This window comes from Podarcis muralis, chromosome 7 (assembly GCF_964188315.1).
Source record: "Podarcis muralis chromosome 7, rPodMur119.hap1.1, whole genome shotgun sequence".
In the NCBI taxonomy this organism is placed as follows: domain Eukaryota; kingdom Metazoa; phylum Chordata; class Lepidosauria; order Squamata; family Lacertidae; genus Podarcis; species Podarcis muralis.
The window spans coordinates 2,068,896-2,085,354 of NC_135661.1; the positions used below are offsets into that span (position 1 = coordinate 2,068,896).

Consider the following 16,459-nt stretch of genomic DNA (forward strand, 5'->3'; position numbering starts at 1 on the left):
GAATCCTTTAACGGACTACCCTTCGATATGCGGGGCAGGTGATGGCGCTACCTCCTCTCTTCCATCTACAGAACTATACCAATGCCTAACTGCCAATACCCAGAAAGTTGTTACGATTTGCTACGAGGTAGGCGAAAACCAAGTGGCTGGTGCCAATTTGCCAAGTGGAAAAAATTCCTACCAGGCCCCTTGACGGCGACCAACCAGGGTCCATAGCAAGGTCAAAGGACGAAAACCTTATAGGGTGGGAGGATGGGAAAAACAGGAACAGCTGGCGGGCGGCAAAGAGGGAGGGCCTCATCCTGCCTATATAGGGCATGCCACACCCCCGAACCAGCCAATTGGCCAGCTAGGGGGTGATGTGGCCAGGAATCCCCCAATCGCATGGAGGGGCCATGAAGCCCGCAACCCCACCTCCTCCTTAAGGCGGAAGTGGCTTTATTGCACAGTGTAACCACGCTGTTAATTTTTCAATGATTAAGGCGACTGATTGCACATTTTAACTGCGGTGTATTTTTTAAAGGCGGTTTCGCATTTTAACAATGTTGCACAATTGGTTTTTATGTTCTGCAAACCACTTAGAAGCCATCCGATAGTTATGCCGTCTTGAGCCAGTGTTGCGTAGTCTTTAGAGTGTCAGACTAGGACCTGGGAGAGACCAGGGTTCGAATCCCCACTCAGCCATGAAGCTCCCTGGGTGTGACTTTGGGCCGCAGTCACTCACTCTCATCCTAACCCACCTCACAGGGTTGTTGTGGCGATTAAATGAGAAAGGGGAGATCCATGTACATCGCCCTGAGCTCCTTGGAGAAAACAGTGATATATAAATTCTGCGCATGCAACCAGCAAACGAACTAGTGTTTGGAGGAACCAGAGAGGGCCTTTGCCTCTGGGCACGTAAGCCCAGAAACCCCTTGCCCCAGCAGACGCAGGCAGCCACTTCCCAGAGAGCATTTAGACTCCAGGCAGCTTTATTCTGGTAGAATAAATGGCCTGCTCATTTCTCGAGCCTTCTCTGAAGGCAGTGTGGTACAGTGGTTAGAGTGCAGGTGTGGGTGGAGCCTCAAGTCCATGGCCTGAATCTTAACACAGTTTTGGAAGAAGCCGGGGAAATCACTGTAGAAATGAAGAGGGCGCAAGAGTCCTTCTGGTTCGCAGGCTGAGACCCTACCTGCCCGCAGACTGTCTCGCCAGAGTGGTGCATGCTCTGCTTATCTCCCACTTGGACTACTGCAACGCGCTCTACGTGGAGCTACCTTTGAAGGTGACTCGGAAACTACAACTAATCCAGAATGCGGCAGCTAGACTGGTGACTGGGAGTGGCCGCCGAGACCATATAACACCGGTCCTGAAAGACCTACACTGGCTCCCAGTATGTTTCCGAGCACAATTCAAAGTGTTGGTGCTTACCTTTAAAGCCCTAAACGGCCTCGGTCCAGCATACCTGAAGGAGCATCTCCACCCCCATCATCCAGTACGGACACTGAGGTCCAGCTCCGAGGGCCTTCTGGTGGTTCCCTCCCTGCGAGAAGCGAGGCTACAGGGAACCAGGCAGAGGGCCTTCTCAGTAGTGGCGCCCTCTCTGTGGAACGCCCTCCTGTCAGATGTCAAGGAAATAAACAACTACCTGTCTTTTAGAAAACATCTGAAGGCGGTCCTGTTTAGGGAAGTTTTTAATGTTTAATGTTTTGTTGTGTTTTTAATATTCTGTTGGGAGCTGCCCAGAGTGGCTGGGGAAAACCCAGCCAGATGGTTGGGGTATAAATTATTGTTGTTGTTGTTGTTGTTGTTAAATTATCATGTAAATGAATGAATTAATACTATTGAGAGAGATGATGATGATGATCCTGCTTCTCCCACCATTCCCAGATCTCCGGCTCTCACCTGCGCATCCCACAAGCCTCCACAGCTGACTCTGGCGAATACATCTGCCACGTCAACCTGGACTCCATCATCAGAGAAGCCTCTGTCATCGTCTCTGGCACCAGATCTGCCTCCAGTAAGCATCGCCCCCTGCAGGAAGGGAGGGGAAACATAAACAGGGTGGGCTGGGGTGATGGGAGCAAACCTGCCATTCTTTGACGCCTGCTGGCCGGCTTGGCCTTCCTTCACCTCTCTCTCTCTCCACCTGGCTCTCCCAGCTTTAGACATCACCCCCTCCATGAGGATCGAGGCCTCGTCCCCCCACGTTGCCGAGGGACAAACCTTAGAGCTGGACTGCATCATCGCCCACCAGGATCAGGCCACAGTCACGTGGTACAGGCGTGGAGGAGCCCTCCCTGCCAGCCACCAGGTATGGGGCGCCTGCCCAGTTTCCCCCTGGCATTTGCCCCGAGTGCCAAGTCTTGAGCATTCCCTGTTCAAGATCTCCAAGCAGGGCTGGGAATGTCCCCTGGAGAGTTGATTCCACCCAGTGTAGTCTGTACTGAGCTAGATGCAACAAGGGGCCCAACTTGACGTAAGGCAGCTTTTGATTTTGCTATTTTGCGACACTTTGGAACTCCCTGCCTATTGAGATCATGCAGTTCCCTTTTGGCGCCTGCCAAAAACATTATCATTTGCTTCATTTTTTCATTTCACCATTATTATTATTATTGTTATTCTATAAATTTATTTATTTGGTTTTTCAGATTAAACTTTTACAATCACCTATCCAACATACCTCATAAAAACCAGATTCCAAGGAATCTCCTGGACTTCCCTCCTCCCCTTTGTGGGTCCTACTATTAAGTCCTTTCCTCCTGCATCTTTTATAGTAATCCAAACCTTTTACATCTCCATTGTATCCAAAATTCACCATTAAACTACAAGTGTCATTCCAATTCTACTTACTTGCGATTTTAAATGTTTACAATGATTTTTAAGATAAATTATACATTTTCCCCATTCCTTATTAAAATTTTGGTCTTCCTGATTTCTAGTTCTTCTGGTCATTTTTGCCATTTTGGCATAATCCATCAACTTAATGCTGATTTTTTTCATTTCACTTTTCGCTTGTATACTGCCTTTCTGTATTACTATGCACAAGGCGGCTTACAAGATGAAGAAACAACAAAATAGACCGCAAAGGTCGCGCATGTAATAATCTGATCCAATATGTTATAGTTTCAATAAGCCTGTCGGAATTTTAACCTGTTTCAGTATTTTAATATTTTGTCTGTTTTAAACTGTTGCCGTAAATGTTCTCGACCTTATTGTTTTATCTTTTTGTGACCCGCTTCCAGGTTTATTTCTTAGAATCAAATAAACAAAGAACGAGATGCATGCCTTTTTTTTTTTTAAAGGACGTACACCATTGCAGTTAGGGCATGTGCTTCAGAACTTGGCTGCATCTCCTGGTAACAACAACAAGAACAACAACAAATAATTTTACAGTGGTGCCCCGCAAGACGAATGCCTCGCAAGACGGAAAACCCGCAAGACGAAAGGGTTTTCCGTTTGCGAGTTGCTTCGCAAGACGAATTTCCCTATGGGCTTGCTTCGCAAGAAGAAAGCCCATAGGGAAATCTCCGGGGACCTCTTTTAAATGCTAGCGGTGGGGAGCAAAGACTTTCCCCCCCTCTGGCCTTCAGAAGAGGTCCAGGAAGGCCGGCGGGGGCCGAAAGGCTTTGCTCCCCACCGCCAGCATTTTAAAAGCAGTCCGGGATAGCAGGGAAGCGCTTCCCGCTATCCCGGACGGCTTTTGAAGGCAGGCGGGGGGGGACCTCTTCCGAAGGCCGGCGGGGGGCAAAAGTCTTTGCTCCCCCCTGATCTCAGCACGCGCAGGCTTCGGCATGCTGGCAACTCCCCGCAAGCAACGGGAGCGCTCCCGCTGCTTGCGGAGAGGTCCGCGAAGCCTGTCCCGGACAGCTTTTGAAGCCAGGCGGGGGGGGAGCAAAGACTTTCGCCCCCCGCCCGCCTTCAGAAGAGGTCCAGGACCTCTTCTGAAGTCTTTGTCCCCCCTCCTGCCTTCCCAGGGGCTTTTAAATCGCCCCGGACAGCGGAGAAGTCCTCCGCTGTCCCGGGGCGATTTTAAAATGCCGCCCGCCAGCATTTTAAGATCGCCCCGGACAGCGGAGAAGTCCTCCGCTGTCCCGGGGTTTTTTAAAATGCTGGGGGTGGGAAGAAAAGCCCTTGTCCCCCCACCCCAGCCTTCAGAAGAGGTCGGGGGACAGACTGTCCCCAGACCTGGTCTGAAGGCGGTTTCCCTAGGAACGCATTAATTGATTTTCAATGCATTCCTATGGGAAACCGTGCTTCGCAAGAAGAAAAACTCGCAAGAAGAAAAAACTTGCGGAACGAATTAATTTCGTCTTGCGAGGCACCACTGTATATATACCCTGCCCTCCCCAGCCAAGACCGGCCTCAGGGCGGCTAACACCAGATATAAAACAATTGATTGAAATACAACTTAAAAAACAAGATGAAAATGCAACATTAGAATGCAGTCTCCTTTCAGTAGAAACTCAAATCAAAAACTTTTGGTAGGACTGGGAGAAACTCCCCAGGGAGCTGCTGGTGGTCAGTGTAGTCAGTACAGAGCTAGATGGACCCAGGTGTTGGGGTCTGATGGGAGTTGTAGTCCAAAACACCTGGGAGGCCCTGGGTTGAGGGATGGCAGATTAGCTTAGCCAGACTAAAAACTCACATCGTTAACGAATATGCCTTTAAATTGGAAACAACTTCCAGGCCTTCGGATCCCGCTTGCGGCTGGTGAAAGTCTCTCCGGCGGATTCTGGCGAGTACGTCTGCCGCGTCAGCCGCGATCCTGTCACCCAGGAGGCCTCGGTCTTTGTCACCATCCAGCAGGGCGGCGCAGGCTCCTTCCGTAAGTCTAACAAATGCTCAGTGGCAGAGCACCTGCTTGGCATGCAGAAGGTCCCAGGTTCCCCATTGGCAACATCTCCAGGTGGGGTTGGGAAAAGGCTCCCTGCTGGAGGGCCACTGCCGGTCAGGGTAGACATTATTGAGCTAGTTTGATCACTAAAAGGTAAAGGGGGTGTGTGGGTGGCACTGTGGTCTAAACCACTGAGCCTCTTGGGCTTGCCGATCAGAAGGTCGGCAGTTCGAATTCCTGCGACGCGGTGAGCTCCCGTTGCTCGGTCCCAGCTCCTGCCAAGCTAGCAGTTTGAAAGCATGGCAGTGCAAGCAGATAAATAGGTACCACTGTGACGGGAAGGTAAACGGCGTTTCCATGCGCTCTGGTTTCCGTCACAACATTCCGTTGCACCAGAAGCAGTTTAGTCATGCTGGCCACATGACCTGGAAACCTGTCTGTGGACAATCGCCGGCTCCCTCGGCCTGAAAGCGAGATGAGCACGGCAACCCCATAGTCGCCTTTGACTGGACTTAACCATCCAGGGGTCCTTTATCAGCCTCTGGCCTGATCCAACAGGCTCATCTTACACACTGAGCCTCCTCAGATTAGACCCACTGAAGTTAACAGACACAACTAACTTAGGGTCATCAATTTCAGCTGCTTGACTCTGAAACTGCACAATTTCTCTCTCCCTTCCCTCTTTTCTTTGGCAACGCAGCCGCCGGTGTGATTCCCCCTGTACGGATTGAGTCTTCTTCCACCTCCCCCACTGAGGGCCACACGCTGGACCTGAAGTGCATCGTGGCAGGACCTGCTTCGCATGCCAGAGTCACGTGGCACAGACGAGGAGGTGCCCTCCCTGCCGGCCACCAGGTATGGGTTCAAGAGGCCTTGGAACCAAGACATGGTACTCCAATGTTGTCAGGGGCTGGGCTGAGGGGGAATGGTGGGGGCTGCTGCCCCCCTTCTCCTGAACCTTCCCAAAACAGGAGGACAGTATAGATTTAGATCAGTGGTTTGCAGAAGGGCATACTTCAGAGGCTGCAGAGGGCAGAAGCTGCGAATTATTGGAAGAGGAACAGCAGAAAGAATCAGCAGCACCAAGGGAGGAACAGCTGACAGACTCAGTGTCCTTGGAAAGCATTCCTGACTCCCCCTCCCAGGACCAGGTGCGCATTGAGAGTAGGAGAACAGAAAACGCTGAGGCAGAAATCCCCGATTAGCCCACGCAGGGGTTAGGAGAGACATAGAGGTGTGGGACTTTACTTGGAGCAACGCCATTTCTAGAGAGAGACCGCGTTCCTTTGTCTCTCACTGTGATTATTGAATAAATTAATTGGTAAGAACTCTTCTTTTTTTATCTGCTTCTTTGCTGCCACCGGGGGAGGGATCTGATTCCCTGAAGCCTGACAAATGTGCAAGAACCCCACCCCCAAACACACACACACCCTCTCATCCTAACTTGCCCCTCTCTCTTTCTCTCCTCCAAGGTCTCTGGCTCCATCCTGCGTATCCCACAGGCTTCAGCTGCAGACTCCGGAGAATACGTTTGCCGCGTCACCAACGGGACGGCCGTCCACGAAGCCTCCCTCATCATCACCATCCAGGGTGGCCCGGGCTCCTACTGTAAGTCTCCATTCTTTTTAAAAAAAATCTATTTATGCTTTTCACTAGTTTTATAATCATTTTAACATTTCAAAACTTGACTTCCTCCCCCATCTTTCTGCAGTTCCTTAAATTTATTTTTAATATTTTAATACCTTCTGCATATCCAAATTAACTCAATTTGCTCATTTATTCATCTACTTTTAAATATATACTCTTACGAAACTGCAGGTTATTACCATAATCCTGCCAATGTTCTTATCTGTTTGCGATTTATCTGTAAATATTCCATAAACCATTTCCATTATTTTATTAAAAAGTTTGTTATCTTGATTTCTTATTTTTCTGGTAAGTTTTGCCATTTCTGCATAAGTTCCATAAGTTTTTTTTATCCATTCTTGCTTTGCTGGGATTTCTGCTTCTTTCTATTTTGGGACGAGTAACATTCTTGCCGCTGTAGTCGCATACATGAATAAGTTTCTGTACAGTTTAGGTAGTTCCGTCCCTATAATTTCCGACCTCTGTTCAAAAACCTCCCAACGAAAGAAAGCTGAACGGCTCTTGACTTCAGAAAGATGTTTTGAATTGGTAAAACAGAAAGAAAAAGAAAGAAAGATATTTTGATTGTTTAGTCAGGGTCCCTTTTCTTGTTTGAGTTTGGGAGGGGTGGGGAGAACGTGTGTTTTCCATCAGGTGAGTTGGCAACTTGGCAAAAGCTTTCTCTGCAGGAAACTAACAAATTCTCTCCCTCTTCCCACCTCTCTCCGACTCCTCTGGCTTCTCCAGCTGTGGGCGTCACCCCTCCAATACGGATCGAGACCTCCTCCGCGTCCGTTGTGGAGGGGCAGTCAGTGGACCTGAACTGCCTGGTGGCGGGTCAGTCGCAGCCAAGGGTCATGTGGTACAAGCGAGGTGGCGCCCTGCCCCTCAACAGCCAGGTAAGGGGGGAGACGGACTTGGAGCTCTCTTGGGTCAGGGATGAATGGAGCAAAGGAGGGTGAATCGCATTGGACTGGAGGGTTCCTCCCATACTCCACCGAGAAGCCAGGAGGGCAGCTGAACCCAGAGAGAGCATTTGGAGTAAGGACCCCAAGGCCAAGGGATGGGAGCGTTGTGGTTCTCCAGTTATTGCTGGACTCGAACTCACACTGACCATGCTGACTTGGGCTAATGGGAGTTGGAGTCCAGAAACACCCAGAGGGCCACAATTTCTCCACCTTCCGCCTCCTGATCATTTTCTCTCTCCCTTTGAGCAGATCCTTGGATCTCGCCTCAGGATCCTGCAGGCCTCGGCGGCCGACTCGGGTGAATACATCTGCTACGTGAACGACGGCGACAGTCCACTGGAGGCCTCCGTTATTGTCTCCATCCCCGGGAGCTCCGGTTCTGCTTTTGGTACGTAGCCTGGGAAGCAGAACCCTGCCACGGGGCATAGCTCCTGCAGGGAGAGGCGCCCGGGCCCCCAAATTGCAAACCGCCCCTTCAGATTTGGGAAAAACCACCTCACTGCTCTCCAGACTTTGAGGGTTGGTGACAGGTTGTGTGTTTCTGCAAAGTGCCCTCTGCACATGTCCAAGCCACTCTTGCTCTTCGCTTGAGAACTGATGGTGGAAATAGGGACATTATTATTATTATTATTATTATTATTATTATTATTATTATTAAATAATAATTATTAATAATATTATTAATAATATTATTAATCTTCAAAATTATTGCAAATGAAACCAAATTACTTCAATTTAATACAATTTCTTAAAATCACGTTTCCCGCTCCTGTTGCAAACATATGTCAATCATTTCCACCCGTAGCCTCATCATCTCTTATTTCATATCCAATTGATCCTTCGCTTGTCCTTAGTCTATTCTTGCAGCTGCCCACATTCTTTCCCTCCTTGCAAACAGTGCCTCTGTTACATATTATAAATATAAAATCCATTTCATGTGTGCAGTCCTTCATTTACATTGCTGTTTCAGACCTGGTGTGCTGGGAGGATTAATTACTGTCTTCCATTCTTCAGTTCTTTGCAGTGTTTACTTTGATGGGACAAGGTCACATTCCATTCCCTCCACTGTTGACCAACTAGCGTACGGGTTGCGGCCATAAATAACATGTACAATCTCCGCCATTAAAATTCCCCTCTGGAGTTCTTCCTTGGCACACAGTTAAAACAAACTCTTTTCTCAAATTCGGCCTCTTGCGAGATCTATTCTGCAGCCGTTCTTTCTTCGTGCTGTTGTAAATAAAAATTGCCCTTTCCCTTATGGGATATTCAAGAGCCCATATAGAGTCCTTACATAGGTTCCCTATTGGTAGGAGAAAATAACAGAGGCCAACCAGAGAATATTGAGAAGCAAAGCAGCTAGTAAGCCTGATCTTTATAGATCTGTTGCAACAGGAGGAGGAGGAGGGACCCAGAAAAATGGCGCACAAGGCCTTATAAAGACTTTTGAAATTGTCACCCTGTAGATCAAGACCACCCCCAGAAACATCATACATACATCACAGAAGGGGTGTAACCTAAGACCACCCCTTAGATGCATCACACCTACATCACAAAAAAGGCGGTCCAAATCAGAAATTTTGAATGTTGCTTTTCTCCTGTCGTTGTTTTTCTCATGTCTGGCAGGTTACTTGATTGGATTGCCTGGGGAGCCTGGCCATTCTTTTGTAGTGATAAATACTTAGTTCCTGGGCCAGGTCACAGGCTCACACCCTATTCATATCTTAAATGTGCCCTTAGGACAGGATTTGTGAGGAAAGAGACAATGGGGAGGTTTCCCACTTTGACCTTGCAGAAAAAACATTTGGTCAGTTTAGGAATCAAAATGGTTCCAGGTTGGTCTTCCTGTGCTGATCTATGTATGTGCTTGGTTGGTACACTTATGAACATTACCATATATCTAAGACCATAAAATTCCTATCACAGTGCTCTGCCTTGCTCCCTCGCACTCCTGGTCCAAGTGGAAAGAGGGACCCCACACTCCGTGACACACAAACGGTTAAGCCAGCCTTAGCTTGGAGGGCATGGGGATCTTTGGGGTGGAGCAGCACAGCTCGCCCAGAACACCTGTTGAGCAGAGATACACATCCACACCTTTCTTTCCCTCCCACAGCCTCTGGCATCGTTCCACCCGTGAGGATCGAGTCTTCGTCCTCATCCCTGGCAGAGGGACAGACCTTGGAGCTCAACTGCCTGGTTGCTGGCCAGGTGCAGCCCAAAGTCACCTGGTACAAGAGAGGGGGGGCCCTCCCAGCCAACCACCAGGTACGTGCGCTCCCCCTGGTCCTTTCTGTTGGGATAATTCAGACTGGAAATTCCCAGGTGTCAGAAAAGGCTGTTTATGTATGCAACAAATGTGGCCAGTGTTTTGTTAGCCCAAAAATGAAAAACGAGCGAGGACCCAGCCAAAGAAAAATGGCAACTTAAGCTGACAGAGTATGCGCAACTTGCAGGCTTAACATCTTGAATAAGATAACAAGAGCATATGTTTAAAGAACATTGGAAAACGTTTGTTGAATATATGGGAAATAATTGGGTACGGCTGAAAACGCTGGCAGCATTAAGATAAACTCAACAGTGTAAAAGAGTTTTGATGGATGAAATACAGTGGGTTATAGACGCTTCAGGTTACAGACTCCGCTAACCCAGAAATAGTACCTCGGGTTAAGAACTTTGCTTCAGGATGAGAACAGAAATTGCATGATGGCGGCGCAGCGGCAGCTGGAGGCCCCATTAGCTAAAGTGGTACCTCAGGTTAAGAACAGTTTCAGGTTAAGTATGGACTTCCAGAACGAATTAAGTTCGTAACCCGTGGTACCACTGTAATGGAATACTGAATGGTATAGTTTATGTAAAATATGCAGGGATTTATGTTATGCAAAGTGAAGCATGGAAAGAGAAGAAGGGAAGTCATTGATATTTTTTAAGGATGTAAAATGAGTATTTTAAATCGTAAAACAGAAAATTTAATAAAAATCATATAAAAAGAAAAAGAAAGAAGCTAGCATTTCCCTGCATTGCAGGGGTTTCGACTTGATAACCCTTTGGGTCCCTTCCAATGCCACGATTCTGAAGTCTTCCAATTCCTCTTTCTCCCCTCCTCCCCCCCAGGTCTCCGGCACCCGCCTGCGCATCCCACAGGTCTCCTCCGCCAATTCCGGAGAGTACGTCTGCCGCGTCAGCAGCGCCACCGTCACTCAGGAGGCTGCGCTGGTGGTCACCATCCAAGACGGCGAGAGCCCGTCCCATCGTGAGTCTCCTCCAGCGGAGGCTGAGACCCCCCCTCCCTCTCCTAGCCCTTAAATTTGTGTTGATCTAGGCAGCCTTGAGAATATTCGCTGGAGACCCTCATTGCTTTAAGGGAATGGCTCCCAAAGTGGGTGGTATCTCCCGGGGGGAGGGAATGGGATTACCTAGGGGGCAGGTGCTCAGAGGCAAGCAGGTGGGGGCGGGATCTCCAAGTGTGTCAATCACTTATGTATGATTGACCAAGACGGAACCTCAGTTGAAACGCCTTTCTTCCTTCATATTTAAAACTTCAAAAGAGGTGTGGGAAAAGGAGACAACAGGGCAGGGGGGGCAAATATGGGAGATACGTACATTGAAAATGTTGTCTGTAAGAATAAAAGAAAATGATTGTGAATGAGTTTAGAGATGGTGTTTAACACCAGGCAGATTAAATGAAATAAACAAGGAATATTATGTTGGAGGGGATGCCAGGATTCCAGGAATTACGTTCACATGTGGTGGGGGTGTAAATATGTAAAAAATAAATAAATGACAAAGGGTGTTTAAGGAGGTAACAAAAATCACTGGGTTAAAGCTGACCAAGAGTCCAGAGGTAGCATTATTATCCATTTACGATGGGGTGGAAGGTTTGCAGGCTAGGAAGGACTTGCCCACAGATTTATTGACAGCCACGTGAAGGGGCAAGCAGAATATAAAATGGAAGAACGGTATAAAAATGTTTGTGGGATATAGCTATTGATGATAAATTAATGTGTGCCGTTAAGGTAAGATGGGGACTATGCAGGAGAAATGACTTTGAGGGGATATGGAAGGTGTTTGTAGAATTTGTAGTGTTAAAACGGAAAGGGGTCAAACCATCGCAAGTGGTGTTGAAATTCTGGGAGGTTGGATAGTTACAATGGAACGGTCTTGGGGGTGGGGCGCACATTTTTATTATTTTTTATTTGTGATTATCACTTGGTCAAAATAAAATAATAATTTATTTATTAAAAATTCGAACATTACTACACATCACATTCAAAGCTGTTTCCTTTGGCCCTTTTGCTTATGTCTACCCTTCGGAGTGGTCAGAAGATAGCCAGGTACTGGTAACAGCTGTTGATTATATGGCAAGATTTTATGGCCTCTCAGCTGTGGTCAGGGAAGGCTTGTCCATGTATGTTAAGGAGCCACGTAGAAATAATTATATCCTATGAGTTTCTTTCACTATTTTGTTTTGCTTGGTAAGAACGTGCAAAAATTATTTTTCATGCAATATCTGGCATCGCAGTTAAACAGCTGTCTCGGATTAATTACATTCAATAGTTGGATTTTGAATGCATGTGCAATTAGAGTATTTTTCACTCTATAAGATGCACCAGACCATAAGACACACCTAGTTTTTGGAGGAGGAAAAGAAGAAGAAAATTATTCTGAATCCCAGAAGCCAGAACAGTAAGAGGGATCTGGCTTCTGGGATAGCCATGCGAAGCCTCTTAAGGGCAGTGGGATGAAGGCTCCCCCTGCCCGGAAGAGGCTTCGCGTGGCTCAGCCAGAAGCTAGAACAGCGAGAGGGATCGCTGCGCAACAATCCCTCTTGCTCTTCTGGCTTCTGGGATAGCTGCGCAGCCTGCATTCGCTCCATAAGATGCACACACATTTCCCCTTACTTTTTAGGATGGAAAAAGTGTGCCTTATAGAGCGAAAAAATATGGTAATCGCTACTTTTCCTTAGCACAGTGGTGTCCAAACTTTTTCCAAAGCGGGCCAGATTTGTTGTGGATCTTTTTTTTAGGATAGAAGTTGTTGAGCTTTATTTAGGGTTGGAGTTGTTGAGCTTCTTTTAGGATTGAAGTTGTTGAGGTTTTTTTTAGGATTTTACCCCAGGAAATAAACTGCCACAGGGGCCAGATTAAACCGACCGGCGGGCTGGATTAGGCCCCCGAAACGGACTTTGGGCGTGCTTGCCCTAGCGGGTCATGCAAACCACTCTTCTGAATGATGCTTTTTAGCGGGTAGGGTAGAGGGTACAAAGGGGAGAGTTTATGGAACCAAGGGAACCAAAACCAAAAGAAAGTTTGGGAACTGTTGATCTTAGACTCCTGCTTTCTCCCCACATTCTTGCAGCTTCAGACACGGTTTCCCCTCTGAAGATCGAGTCTTCGTCACCCTCTGCTGTTGAAGGGCAGACCTTGGATCTCACCTGCACTGCCCCAGGCCAGCCCCAGGCCATATTCACATGGTACCGGCGAGAGGGACCCCTGCCAGCTGGCCACCGGGTAGGGAAACAGTCAGGCCCAGAAGGCCTCTTTGGGCAGCGGGGGGAGGGCAGTGTCCAGGTTCACGTGGGGCACAAGCACTGTGGTTAACAGGGAGCGTTGGCACCTTTCTTGGGTACGAGATGCCAGGAAGATGCTTGCAAAGAGAGAACTTGCCTTTAGCTGTGACTGCAGGAGGGTTGGACTCAATGACCTCCTCCAAATCTACGATTCCATGCAAAACAACGAAGCATGGGATGGAACAATGGAGAAAATTCTAGAACAACAATGGGATATCAGCTCCGCGAAAGGCATGAGGGAGAACAGCAACAACCAGAAAAAGATAGATACAGTGGTACCTCGGGTTACATACACTTCAGGTTACATACGCTTCAGGTTACAGACTCCGCTAACCCAGAAATAGTGTTTCAGGTTAAGAACTTTGCTTCAGGATGAGAACAGAAATCGTGCTCTGGTGGTGCGGCAGCAGCAGGAGACCCCATTAGCTAAAGTGGTGCTTCAGGTTAAGAACAGTTTTAGGTTAAGTACGGACCTTCGGAACGAATTAAGTACTTAACCTGAGGTACCACTGTATAACATTTTATAAGGACAGGAAGAAACTCCACCGACAGAATAACTGGCACACACAGGAAGAGCAAGGATATAGTTTTGAGTGCCTCACTTGTAAATTTATAAATCATTTTCATTTAATGCGGCAAGACGAATAGAAGTTATTAATATTGCAGTTGTTGTATAAGGGATTGTTATTCTGACTGGAATGTAGTTGAAATTAATAAGATTTTGGAACGCTGAAATAAAGAAAACCATCAATTCTAGCACACAGGGGGCCACCTAAATGATACAATTCGGCATTCGAACGATTGGTGTTAGTAAATTGGTATTGTTATAATGAGGCTATAATTGGAATGTAATTGAAAATTAATAACAATTTTTTTTTTTAATGGCAGGAGAGGAGGTAGGTCAAAGAGACACCAGGAGCCCCCTGTGATGTTCTTGTTTCATGCAGCCCTCTCTCTCTCTCGGCACACACAGGTTGTCGGTGGTCGCCTTCGCCTGGTCCAGCTCACCCCAGCCGACTCCGGCGAGTACGTCTGCCGTGCGAGTGGTGGAGCTGTCCCGCAAGAGGCTTCCTTGGTGGTCTCTGTCCTAGCCAGCGCCAGCGCTGCCTCCCGTACGTCTAAGGTTCTGGGCTGGTTGGGGGGCGGATAGGAGAGATGGGCGGTGTCTTCAGAGGGTCAGCCTTACCCTCGCTCCACCCCTGCAGGCCTCCAGAGTCCGGTCATCTCCATCGACCCCCACAGCACCGCTGTGCGCAAGGGAGCGGACATCTCCTTCAAGTGCCGGCTCCACGATGGCGCTCAGCCCGTCGAGATCTCTTGGAAGCTGCCCAACAACCAGCTGCCAGGTAGGCGGGCTCGCAATGGCCACCTGGACCTAGCGTCAGGTTGTAAGAAAGGAAGGAAGTGAAGGGGTGCGGGAAGCTCCTGTCAGCTCAGCTGACAGGCCAGCCACTTTTGGAACGGGTCAGTAGAGCAGCTTGCAGTCACTAAGAACTTGAACCTGAGCTTGCTTATTTCCTCCTCCCTCCTGGTGCATTTTCCTTTTGCGCAACACACACGTACATCCCCATGATCTCCCGACTTGAACCTCCTTTTTCTTTTTGGTAAAATTTATTTATTTGGCTTTTCAAATTAAGATTTTACAATCGTATAGCAACATACAGTATAAAAACAAGATTCCACAGCATCTCCTCGACTTCCCTCCTCCCCTTTGTGAGTCCTTTTATTAGTCCTTTCCTCCTGCATCTTTTATAATAATCCAAATCTTTTGCATCTCCATTATTCCCAAAATTCACCATTAAACTACAAGTGTTATTCCAATCCCACTAACGCTTTTAGCTGTTTACAATGGCTTTTCAGATAGATTATAAGTTTTCCCCATTCCTTATTAGGTCTTCCTGATATCTGATTCTTCCTGTCATTTTTGCCATTTTTGCATAATCTGCCATTCTTCTCTGGTAGGGACTTTATCTTCTTTCCATCTCTTGCCTAATAGATATGGCAGCTGGGGTCACATACATAAATAGTCTTTTCTGCTCCTTTGGGATTTTGGCACCTAGAATTCTCAATTGATATATAAATGAATAACTAAAAAGGGACAGGCCTGGACAGAGCTCTCTCTTCACTTCCCTGCTACAGATAACGTGAAGATCAGCCCCAACAGGTCTGTGGTCACCATCTCCAACGCCCAGCCCCAGAACCAGGGGACTTACCGCTGCCTCGCCTCCAACCGATTTGGGATAGCCAACAGTGTGGTCAACCTGATGGTGCATGGTAAGTGGGCATTGTGAAGCGGAGAAAATACCTTGGTTCCTGGAAAATATCAGGGTACTATTATAATGACTTGATTAGTAGTGTCGCCTTAAGCCCGAAGGTGGTGACTTACACAGCACACAGAGCTACAATAGTTATAGCTAAAAGTGTTCACACTATAAGGTAAACGTAAAGGGACCCCTGACCATTAGGTCCAGTCGTGACCGACTCTGCTGGGGTTGCGGCGCTCATCTCACTTTATTGGCCGAGGGAGCCGGCGTACAGCTTCCGGGTCATGTGGCCAGCAGGACTAAACCGCTTCTGGCGAACCAGAACAGCGCATGGAAACGCCGTTTACCTTCCCGCCGGAGCGACATCTATTTATCTACTTGCACTTTGACGTGCTTTCGAACTGCTAGGTTGGCAGTTAATGGATTCTCTTGAAAACATAAAACCAAATAAAGATAAGTCTTATAAGTCTCTGAAAGTCTTTGAAGACTATGCGAGTCTCTGAAAGAAGCAATGGGTCAGATTCTTATCTGGTGAAAACAGGCTGTAAAGTTTTGTTTATGGCGTCCAACGCTGCCGAAGTAGTTTGCAAACAGACGTTGTGAACAGTGATTCCGGATATTCCCACTGTTTTGTGGAATTCTTCTTCAGCACAGCGGAAGGATACAGAAATGCTTCATAAATCCATTCACCATATAGATGGGGTACGTACCTTGTGTTTTATTTCACATTATTTTGGCATTATAGTTTATGTGCATAGTTCATAATATTTCAAGTTTATTGTAGTTACCATGCATATACAGGTCATTGTTTTAATATTTGTTTATTGTTTATGAAGCATTTCTGTCATTTGGTTTTATGTTTTCAAGAGAATCCATTAAGAGTGACTTTCAGAGATTCATAAGTTTTCTGTTTATGTGATTTCATATATTTCATATTATATAAAGAGTGTCTATTGGTATCGTATCATTGTATTTGGTCATCGTGTTGCCTTGGATATTACTGATCAGCTCTTACTGTCAGAAAGTTCTTCCTGATATTTCGTCGGAATCTCCTTTTTCGTGGCTTGAAGCCTTCAGTTCGAGTCCTACCCTCCAGAACAGGAGGAAGCAGCCTGGCTCCCCCAAAACAGCCTGCCTTCTTAGCCTGACCTCTGGGAGATATTAGATTTAGAAGCAGGAGCACCTCCTTGGAAAGAACGATGCCGTTCCTGGGTGTCCAACT

General features: G+C 47.4%; 1 protein-coding gene across 1 annotated transcript in view; it reads left to right on the forward strand.

The window, feature by feature from the left end:
* LOC114602821 (basement membrane-specific heparan sulfate proteoglycan core protein) overlaps positions 1-16,459 on the forward strand; it is a 154,075-nt gene that overhangs the window by 104,633 nt on the left and 32,983 nt on the right. Inside the window, exons 60-72 of the mRNA XM_077930990.1 lie at positions 1,870-1,999; positions 2,142-2,293; positions 4,669-4,807; positions 5,517-5,671; positions 6,289-6,424; positions 7,190-7,341; positions 7,660-7,798; positions 9,521-9,672; positions 10,519-10,657; positions 12,763-12,914; positions 13,947-14,085; positions 14,179-14,319; positions 15,113-15,247. Of these exons, the coding sequence (XP_077787116.1) occupies positions 1,870-1,999; positions 2,142-2,293; positions 4,669-4,807; positions 5,517-5,671; positions 6,289-6,424; positions 7,190-7,341; positions 7,660-7,798; positions 9,521-9,672; positions 10,519-10,657; positions 12,763-12,914; positions 13,947-14,085; positions 14,179-14,319; positions 15,113-15,247 (1,861 nt within the window). The remainder of the gene's footprint in view (positions 1-1,869; positions 2,000-2,141; positions 2,294-4,668; positions 4,808-5,516; positions 5,672-6,288; positions 6,425-7,189; positions 7,342-7,659; positions 7,799-9,520; positions 9,673-10,518; positions 10,658-12,762; positions 12,915-13,946; positions 14,086-14,178; positions 14,320-15,112; positions 15,248-16,459) is intronic.